Genomic DNA, 10,834 nt, shown 5'->3' with positions numbered 1-10,834 from the left:
ATAAAGCTCATTGCGCTTAAACTTTTCTACGTGCTTTGTATAAACGATTAACGCAATACACTATTATAAAAATGCTACACACGCATCAGCTAGTGAACTTCGCGCATCGCATCAAGCTTTGGTTGATACTGCATCACGGTGGAAACAAACTTTTAGAATCCAATTGTACTTTCCATTTTAGTGGACAAATGAAAAATCGAGCTTCTAATGGGGAGAATAATGGTACGAGCTCCAATGCAATTATCATGGTGCGAAGTAATAAAAGTTAGAGAACAGTTTCTGACAATGCGTTTGTTGAGAGTTTGTATGGTACTGAAATACGGTTACACATACTTATCGAGTTGGCGAAGCTAAAATACACTGAAAATTCTAAAAAGCAATTCGTATTCCTTTTCCTCCCCCTTCTATCTCTCACTCTCTCTTCAAAATTTAAATCAGCATAACGTTAAATATAAATAAGCACTTTCTCGCCTGAGAGAAAGTAGTGTACAAAAAAGTTTCTCTTTCTTTGCTGTAGAAAATTTTAAAGTTTTGCTCCAAAAGGGAGTTCTGCTAAGAGAGAAAATTCAGCTAAGAGAGGGACGATGTAGTTAGCGTTGGGAACGGTTAAAAGGGAGCAAAGCAGAAACTAGCAGGGGTAGACGCTATGAAAAACACTAAATTACTTTAAAAATTCTCCACAGTGTACTTGATACCAGTGTATATACGTCCCCGTGTTACGTAATCTTACTCGGCTAGCAAATTTGTAAAAAAATCATATTGCCATACTAATTTTTAAAAAATGGTAATTAATACCAGCTCCAATTATTTTGCACTTTACCTCGACTGGAAATCTTGTGAAAACTATTCGATATAATTTTAGAATAAATTTTTTGGAATTATAAAGAAGCAACGATAGAATAAATTTTTGATGGTCTCAAGTACTTTTGGTTTGATGATAATGATTAAGATTAAATAAGACTTGGACGTTAGACGGTGATATAGTAAGCTCTTGGTTTCCCTCTGGAGATGGTAGGGCTGAAGAGAATCCTTGGTGTTGACGGGGAGAACGACCAGGTCGCCCAAGAGGGCGGTGGACCTGTTCGTCAGGAAGGGTAATAGCCTTCTTGTCGTTTGCGAAGCTTTTCACGAGCGATGTAGCACAGTGCGATTGTAATCAGTATCGCGATTGTAATCCCCATTCCAATGCTAATCCAAATGATCTCTTCATTGATACCGCTGTATCCTTTACCTAAAAAATCAACAATTATTCTTTTAGAAATAATTATACAAATTGGGTATTGCAGAATTTTTAATTACTTTCTTCGACATTTTCAAACAAAATGTACTACAATAGAAATTCATCATACAGATTAAAGTGAAATAAAGGACGTCATTCCTGGTTCTATTTGCTCGTTCCACAACATTTTAAGCCAATGTTGCAATGTTTTCTCTGATTTCTATCAAATACATTGTAGATACAATTGAAAGTTTATCAGAGAGATTAAACTTAAAATATAACAATAACATATTTTCAATCTCCATTACCTTTCATTTATCTACATTTTAACACCACTATTTCCAATTTATTTAGCAATTTTCAAGAAAATATACTGTTTGTACAATAGAAACTTTATCAGAAAGATTAAATGCAGAATAAAACAACATTGTTCCATATTATATTTGCCCTTTCGTTCATATTTTAACTCACTATTGCCATTTTTCACTGGCATTTAACAAATAAACTGCATATACAATTGAAAATTAATCAGAAAGATTAAACATGGAATAAAACAGTGATTGCAGTGGCAATGGAGCTATTTAGTTTTCGTTAACGAACGTATTTTTAATCAGATCCTTTGGAACGTGACAACGTAATGGGGGAAAGCATTCGAGTGCGAATTTCATAGTGTATCGTTTTGCATTTTTACGAAGGCCAACATTTTAAATGAGGTGGAATGTTAACGATTATAAATTTACCTGACCGAATTAAAAAATGAGAAAATTTCAAGTTTAAGAATTCGATCAATAGTTTCAGAACCTCTTTTTCTCGTTCGTAATAATTCCTACTGTGCTCATTCAGTCACTATTTCTAGTAGACTACATGAATTATTGGTAGCTTCAGCATTTTTGGCAACACTTTTAAATTCAACGTACAATGATCAAACATCCAAATCTATGCACTACATATTTGAAAAATTACAACACTCATGGACTACTATGTGCTGTCATTGTAAATTTAAATAGTTAATTTTAAAGCAATTTTATATATACTAATAACTATTAATCCATTACAAACAGTTGTTATATTATTTACATAAATTTCAAGCTTTGATAAATTTACTACATTTCCCCAGTGTTTAATTTAATATCTTAACATTTTAAATAAAATACGAACAATAAATAATAAAGCATAATTACAATATCAATAAATAAAGTTATTGAAAAGTGGTATTTCGCAAGTTTTATGGCAATTTTTCGTATATAGAACGTTTTGTTCAACTCTTCGATTCCTACTGGTATTATATCTATTTTAGTGACAGTCGTAGTTTTTTTATTACCATTGTAACGAGTGCTGTAAATGCCAACTTTGCCGGCGACTCTTCCTCCAACTGGCATGGCGTACCGTTTCTTCTTCTATGCAGCTCTTGATTGCTCTGTACCGCAGGATCAGGAAGATACTGGTTTCTCAGCCGAGTCTAAACTCAGCGAGTGCCAATAGTAGCATTCAACTTGCAGCATTTAGAGCGACTTGAGAATCGACGTTTCCAAACTTGAAGTAATAGCCAAGTTGAAGAGAGGAGGCTGCAGCAATTAGTCGCTTATTTGATTGGTTTTCTTAAGCTAATCTTGAGAGAGCTGGTATCATCTCTAAACTTTGGGAATACTTGGTAGTCAAGTTTCTATACCTCCGGTCAATTTCTCTCTCCTTCTGATGATAAGACCTAAAAAACACAAGCCAAACAAAAGTTTTATTTTACTCTTATTCATTTACTAAAAAATTATTTACCTACTGTGAGACATTTTTTGTTCAAACTTTTTTCTCAAACTAACTTTCAGCTTTTTAATGGTTCTCGAGTTTTAATTTTTATCGATAAAAGAAAAGTTTTTATGACAAATTTATGAGATGCTTTGAGGTAAAAGTGTGGTTTTAAAGCCCACACCCACTCAGACTAAAATTATTTACTCTTTTCAAGAGGCTTTAAACCGGAAGAAGCCAACTTTATTGTTTAATCAGAATCTTGAGCTGTGTACTACGAGCCTGCTGCATACCAACACAATAACAGTGAAATTAAATATTTAATTGTATACGTATATGCAAATGCTGCCCTAAAAATAATGAAATTTATCTATAGGGTGAGCTGATAACGTGCACATGCATCACTCCACATTTTAACTATATAGTTGTGTTAGTATGCAGCAAGAATATTGGATCTCCATTTAAAATTTTTATCGCGCGAACAAAAGAAAAGTCTACGGGAAGATTTACGAGACGTTTTGAGATAAAAGTGTGGTTTGAAAATCCACACTCACTAAGGGCACAATTTAGCCTTTTTAAGCGATTTTCTACCAGAAGGAGCCAACATTTTTGGTTAAACCGTTTCAGCCAAAAATTATCCAATTTTATCTTCTATTTAAATTACTGGAAATAATATAAAACATAGACGGATTTTTTTAACGCATATATTCTTATAGTTTTGAAGTGTGATATTTTAGGATATGTTTTTTGTTTTATTTATTTTAACGTATTTTTAATATGCCCATTTAAACGTTAAAGAACGTAAACATTTTTAGATTTATTCCAATCAGCTATAATTTTAGTTTGGAAAATGGAGTTGTATTATACTAAAATTTAATTAGTATTAGGTGGTATACAAATTTGTAATTTAATAAAAACAATTTCCACGGTTTTACTTGTCCGACTCACTCAAGCGGTGAATTTCCAAGCATTGTCAATGTGTAAGAAGCGCTACCATAATTGAGTTAACGATGATGACACTCACGATATTATTCACTCGCGAAAGATTAATTTTCTAATTTCAATAAATTACGCGGATTTGTTAAATGTCGCTTAAGCGACGTGAAATTTTCAAACGGCACCACGCGACACGGATTTCTTAAACGCGCACTTTCAGCACAAAGCGCAAGGTCACACACCCACTGCACAAAAAAATAAAACCAACGAATGTTCACTCAAATTCTTTCGAATTAATTTTGTATTTCTGCAACTTTAATATAAAGGTCGCTGAAACTTCCGGACTGTGAGAATCGCACACGACACACGTGCTCTTATGATATTGTATTTCAAAAGATTGTTTAATTGCGTAGATTTGGAAAAGTTCGGATACACAGCACACTGGTTAGGCACCGACGTTTTTCACGATTTTTTCGACGATTTCACTGTATTTTGGGAGATATTTCGATTTGGAATGGGGAGAAGCACGAATTTCGGCGAAATAATCGATGAGAAGCGTGGAGAGTGCAGCGGGGCGCGCGAAAAGTGAGAAAAAGTGAAAAAAGGGGCCCGGTCGGCCCCGTTCGCCGTTGATACCAGTTTTCGGATTTGTGCGAGCAGGTTCTACCCTCTCCCCACCCCCGCCTTCCCGCTTTCCGCCATGTTTTTTTTGGTTTGCCGAATCAGCCGCGCCGCGACCGGCCTTTCCGAATTTTCCAACGGCGAACTGGGCCGACCGGGCCCTTTTTTTCACTTTTTCTCACTTTTCGCGCGCCCCGCTGCACTCTCCACGCTTCTCATCGATTATTTCGCCGAAATTCGTGCTCCTCCCCATTCCAAATCGGAATATCTCCCAAAATACAGTGAAATCGTCGAAAAAATCGTGAAAAACGTCGGTGCCTAACCAGTGTGCTGTGTTTGTGATGTGTATCCAAACTTTTCCAAATCTACGCAATTAAACAATCTTTTGAAATACAATATCATAAGAGCACGTGCGTCGTGTGCGATTCTCACAGTCCGGAAGTTTCAGTGACCTTTATATTAAAGTTGCAGAAATACAAAATTAATTCGAAAAATTTGAGTGAACATTCGTTGGTTTTATTTTTTTGTGCAGTGGGTGTGTGACCTGGCGCTTTGTGCTGAAAGTGCGCGTTTAAGAGATCCGTATCACGTAATGCCGTTTAAAAATTTATTTTTTGCGAGTAAATAATATTGTTGGTTTCACCATCGCCATTGCATCTTATGCTTAATGGCTTGAAATTTACCGAATGCGAGTGAGTCGCACGAGTAACACCGTGGAAATTGTTTTTATTAATTAGAGCCTCGAGTTATATATTGACTCTTCAGTTTGAATTTTTATTGATTTAAAGAGGATCATCCAAGATAAATTATTAGACTCTTCACAATAAATTAGCATGTAACCAATTTAATTAAACGATTAACGATTATTTTTATAAAATTCTCACTGTTAAGAAATGAAAGTTCAGTGGAGTGAAAGGTTTTGCAAGCAAAAGTTTGAATTTTCTACCTCAATTAACCCCGGATAGAAAGCTCTTGAGATTTTGTACCGCAACGAGCCAACTTTTTTTCAAAGGAAATTTCCAACTGTCGTCAGACGCTCCAAATGGAATCTTTATCGATCAAGAGAAAGCTCTCTTCCATCATTTTCTTTAAATATATTTCTAATCTATTGATTAATGGCAGAGCATTTTTCTGATTGAACGATTAATTATTATTTTTCGAGACCCCCTATAAAAACAAATTGAAGCTCAATTGACTTAAAAGTTGTGCAAATAAAAGTGCTGTTTTTCTTGCTCCATTTACTAACAAATTAAAGCTTCGTCGACTGAAAGGGTCCCCTGCTAGGAAAAGCTTCAATTTCCAACCCTTATTCATTCGAGAAAAAATCTTTACACCTCGCGCGAGATTTTGCACCGCAACGAGTAAACTTTTTTTAAATGAAACTTCTTACTGTCGTTAAATGCTTCAATTTGTATCTTCATTGAAGAAGAAAAATCTGTCCGACAAGTTTCTTTAAATTTGTTTCTACTCTATTGATTAATAATAATAGGACGATCTTTTTAGTCGAACTATTATATATATATATATATATATATATAATCACAATTTTTCAAGACTTTCCGTAAAAACAAATTAAAAATCTATTGCCTTAAAAGTTGGGCGAACAAAGATGTTGTTTTTCTAGCGACCCTCGCTCTATTCACTATGAGTAACAAATTAAAGTTTAGTCGACTTAGGTCCTACAAACCAGTCTTGTTTTTCTACTCTTCTTTATCCCATTCAATATATGAGCAATAAATTAAACTTTATTCGTCTGAAAAGGTCTGCAAGCAAAAGCTGGAATTTCCAGTCCCATTCATTCGAGGAAAATTCTTTACACCTCGCAAGAATTCGAACCGCAACCAGTCAGCTTTTTTGCAAACGAAACATCCTACTGTCGTTAGACCCTATAATTTAAATCTTCATCGAAAAAGAAAAAGCCTCCCCACAAAATTCACAAGGCGTATTTTGAATTTATTGATTTATATGATAAGGCTCTTGAACAATGCACGAGAACGAATAAAACTTCGACTGATTAAAAAGTTTTGCAAAAATAAAATATTATTTTTCTGCCAACCCTAATCCTCTTGACCATCATCAACAAATTAAACTTCAGTCGACTTATATATATAGGTTCCTCAAACGAGTTTATATTTTCCACTAAATTTTACCCTATTAACAAAGAGTAACAAATTAGAGTTTTTAAACCTTCTAAAAGATTCTGCAAGCAAAAGCTGGAATTTTCAACTCTTATTCGTACCAGTGAAAATCTTTACTCCTCGCAAAAATTTCAACCGCTACGAGCCAACTTTTTTCAAACAAAACCTCGAATCGCTGCTGGGTGTTTCAATTGGAATTTTTCTTTATCGATCAAGACAGAGCTCTGATATAATTTTTCTATAACAATTTTATCTATTCACTGCACGAGACAATTTTTCCTTAGAGTAGTGAATAAAAATTATATTAACAATGTAGGGTCAGTAGTAGTGCCTAGCGTTACCAGGAGACCAATGTGGCTCCATGGACCAGTTAAAACTTTCACCCATATATATATACATACACAAAATACACTCCACACACATTTAACTAAAAGCGCCGGAATGTCCAGCGGGTGTAGCAAAAAGAAAAAAGAACGCAGGGAGTTGCTGGCAATGGGCAAGCAATTTGGCGAAAGGAGAAAGGAGAAATCGCATTGGGATTAATGCGATATTCTTGGCAAAGCTTCAAAGCCCACTCGACTTAGCGGAAATATCGATGCTTTGCATGAATTTTCGCGTAACAGTCGATCAGGCTTAATCGCTTAAAATGAAGGACGAATTGCGAGAATGAATTTCAAATCAAGCAATTCACCCGGCCCTGTTATTCTCCTTTCGCTACCTGCGTCTGTATTTTCTACATGCACATGCACATGCACCTAACACAAACACGTAACGATTATCGAGCTGGTACGTGCGAATGTTTAAGCAACGATCAACGATGCCAAATCGGATTGTTCACTCACGCCATTCTCAGCGTTAATTATTAATCAAACTTGGGAGATAATTCGCGTCTTCGTAATTATCTCGATAAGCTTGAAGCATTGTTCGGTGGTTGAAAAGTTCGATTGGAGGCGGAACATTTGTCTTTTTTAAGAGGGCAGTCTCTGGGATAATTGAACGATCTTGGAAGAAAGGGAGGAAAAAACAGGATGAAGGATAGTTCTAGAGGCAGGGGGAGGGGGAGGGTGGATAAAACTGTGGAGGGATCTCTTACCGAGTTTCAGAAGTTGGCGAATGAGTGGCGAATCTTGTCCGGAAGCAGGTAGCTTTCGCAAGAGCTCTCACGACACTCCCGAGGCAGGAAATTGTCAGCGATAAGAGAAGGTGGAAAGAAGGAGGCTGTGGGAAAGAAAAAGTTTAATGTTACAGAGAGAAAAGAGAGTGGTGTATGGGTAGGAGTGAATCGGGGGGTTTTTGGTAGACAAATGAATTGGTGGAATTGAAGATTCGCTGATGGTATATACGAAGTTCCGGTGATAAAAGGGCCAGGGTGTTGGAAGTAAAAAAGTTTGCAATTGTAGAGAGTAAAGAGGGTAGTGTGAGAGTAGGAGTGACCTCAGCAATTGCTGGTAGACAAATGAATTGGTAGAATTGAGAAGAGTCACTGATAAGAGAGGCGCAAGGTGCAAGGAGTAAGAATTTACAATTGCCAGAAAAGAAGAAATGCTTAAGTAGGAATGACCTTAGAATTTTTTTGTGAACAAATTAATTAGCAAAACTCGAAATACACAAATTTTCAGTGATAGAAGGAATTTGTGAGAAATGAAAGTTTAACTTTTAATAAAAAAAGAATAAACTGTATGGAGAGATTAAATCCACTAACTTCTAGTAAACAAATGAGTGAGTAAAGTTGAAAATTCAATAACAATACACACACGCTGTTAGCTATAGCAGGAGAGAGAAATAAAAGAAATCAACAGTACAGATAAAAAAGAAGGTAGTTCATTGTTAGGATTAAATCAACGAATTTCTGGCAGACAAATGAATTTGTGGAATTGAAGATTTACTGATGGTACACTGTGATAGTGAAATAAAGAGGGGTGGGGGGTAAGACGGGGGATGAACGACGAAGTGGGGATAGAAGGTTGGGTGGCAGGTTCAGTAGCGAGAGCGTAGGAAAGAGCTGACGCCCGGGGAAGTAGCGTGCGCGTGTTTTGGTCAGACACGGTTCTCTCGACTGATTCGTGAAAAAGGCGCGGTCCGTAGCACAATACGGCGTGTCACGTCACAACACGAAGCGTCACGTCTGAGTCGGCGTGGTTTACCATGGATAGTTGAGGGAAGGGGTGTAGGAAAGGGGCAAAAAGTGCGTTGACTTTGCGTGAAAATCGTGCACGAGGTGGAGGGGGGAGAGGGTGGAGGTGATAATGAGTCGGATATAGCTGGATACATACATATATATGTGTAATAATATTATGAATAGAGGAGAGAGAAAGAGAGAGAGAGAGAGCGCAAAAATCGTAGCTAGAGCGTAGCGAGGCAGGACCTGGTGGAGGTAGATCCTGGCAGCGCTGCTAGGTTGCCGTGGAGCGACTGCCACGCCGAGTCGAGCCGAGATGGGCTTGGGATGGCTGTGGTCCTGGGGGTGGCTCAGGGTGGGGGTGGACCAGTCGAGAAACGATGGGCGTGTGCGTAGAGCAAGCGAGACACTTTCGTTACTCGACAAGAAGATTCCAGCGAAAACAGGATGGAAAAACCTTCTCCACCCTCTTCTCTCTCCCTCGTACAGCACTACTTGTTTACCATCTTACTCTTGGGAAGAGAGAGAAAAGGTAAATATATATATATATATACATATAAAGCGAGGTATTTTTTACAAGGATAAATGAGACATGTTGGATCCCACTCCACAAGATTCTTGAGATATCCTAAAGGACATCTAAGAGATGACTGGCAAAGCTCTTAATTAAACCAGTTTCAGAGATATCTAATTAAGAGTGAACTTTGTGGACACCCATCGGGTGTTTCATTAATGAATTTTCAGAACGTCCTTCCGCATTCATTCAACGTTTCACGGATGAGCTGCTCAATTATTCTCGTCTAATTCTAACTCGAATTGACTCGTCGAGTGCTAATTTACGGATTCCCAAACTCGAGCTATTGTTTAGCTGGACAAGGATCGCTGACTTCACGGTCCACTGATGCGAATTGCTCAAACAAAATTATATATATATATATATATGATCAAATTCATTGGGTTTTGTTGATCATGCTGCGTTAGTTTTGATATTAATTAACCGTGCTTTTCTTCTTGCTAATTAGCTCACGTTCATTGAATAGGTCAAAACCTTTCAATCCGCTTAGTGTTAATGTAAATCGCTAGGTATATGTATACATCGCCTCTAGTTAGCAGGGAGAGGCTAAAATAATTTGCATCCCTCGTTAATTTCAATTGTACCTTGTGGAATCAGCTTACCGTACTCTTACATACCAAGTTCAGAATGTCTGTGTTTGCATTTTTACGATAATCTTACTGTAATGATTTTCTTCTGTTGATGCTTTAATTACTCGTACCTAATTAGTTTTAACTCCTGGTAGGAATTTTGAAGCAATAACTGACGAAAGTTGATGCTGAAGCAAATATGCAACAGATAAATTCCTTGGAGTTTGAAATTTCGCTTATTTTAATTTGTAGCCTTTCATCATCAATATTTGGTTTTAATAGAGTTTTCAGTGTATATATATCAACACAATGAACCTATAAATTAATAATAGCTCTTATTAATGATTTCTGGCTGGAGTTATTTGGTTTACTGAAGTAATAAGCTGTTTAAACTTATAATAATTACTGTGATTCTGTTGGTGGCAGGAGAACTTTGGTTGGCTGAAGTTTACGTTCACAATGTCGCCCAGTACAGACTTCTGCTTTAATATTTATGTACATATAGATATACTCTGCATAAGGCGTAGTATGTTTTATGGGTTGTTGATATATTATGAGCCAGTTGCACGCGTATGCAATATCGAGTAAAATACTGTACGATAATCTCAGTACTCGAGCAAATCGTGTAGCAAGTCTTGATAGAAGCAGCGTCTCTTCCTTGGATGAGCGGATTATATGGGAATCAAAAATCTCCCCCGAAGGCTTCGATGAAAAGAATGTTTAGCCAAGTGGAAAACATTCATGTTCAATAGTATCTCGGTGAGCCGATAATCAGTCCACCTTTAGAGTTTTTCCAGCAGCAAAATACTGTCGCTTCAACAGCTATACATACCTATCTTGGCTCACTACTGACGAAGAATTCTTGAAAACGTTTTTGTTTAGAATTCTCCTCATATCGCGACATCCAACGACTGACAA

The 10,834-nt window shown here is 36.8% G+C and overlaps 1 protein-coding gene across 1 annotated transcript; it reads right to left on the bottom strand.

Annotated features, from left to right (window-relative positions):
* Nucleotides 1-2,609: 2,609 nt before the first annotated feature.
* On the bottom strand, nucleotides 2,610-9,279 carry LOC136774447 (uncharacterized). The gene is made up of 4 exons (XM_066728748.1): nucleotides 9,269-9,279; nucleotides 9,020-9,191; nucleotides 7,748-7,872; nucleotides 2,610-2,924 (listed from the first exon to the last, which is right to left on the bottom strand). Exons 1-4 carry the CDS (start codon nucleotides 9,277-9,279, stop codon nucleotides 2,819-2,821), a joined length of 414 nt encoding a protein of 137 aa, XP_066584845.1. The 3' UTR covers nucleotides 2,610-2,818.
* Between the last annotated feature and the right edge of the window lie 1,555 nt (nucleotides 9,280-10,834).

Source organism: Prorops nasuta, unplaced genomic scaffold (genome assembly GCF_024137725.1).
Source record: "Prorops nasuta isolate Cenicafe-Biocafe unplaced genomic scaffold, Cenicafe_Pnas_1.2 PNAS00006, whole genome shotgun sequence".
NCBI classification, from domain to species: Eukaryota; Metazoa; Arthropoda; class Insecta; order Hymenoptera; family Bethylidae; genus Prorops; species Prorops nasuta.
The sequence above is the reverse complement of the archived record's forward strand: the minus strand, read 5'-3'. Positions and strand labels throughout refer to the sequence as shown.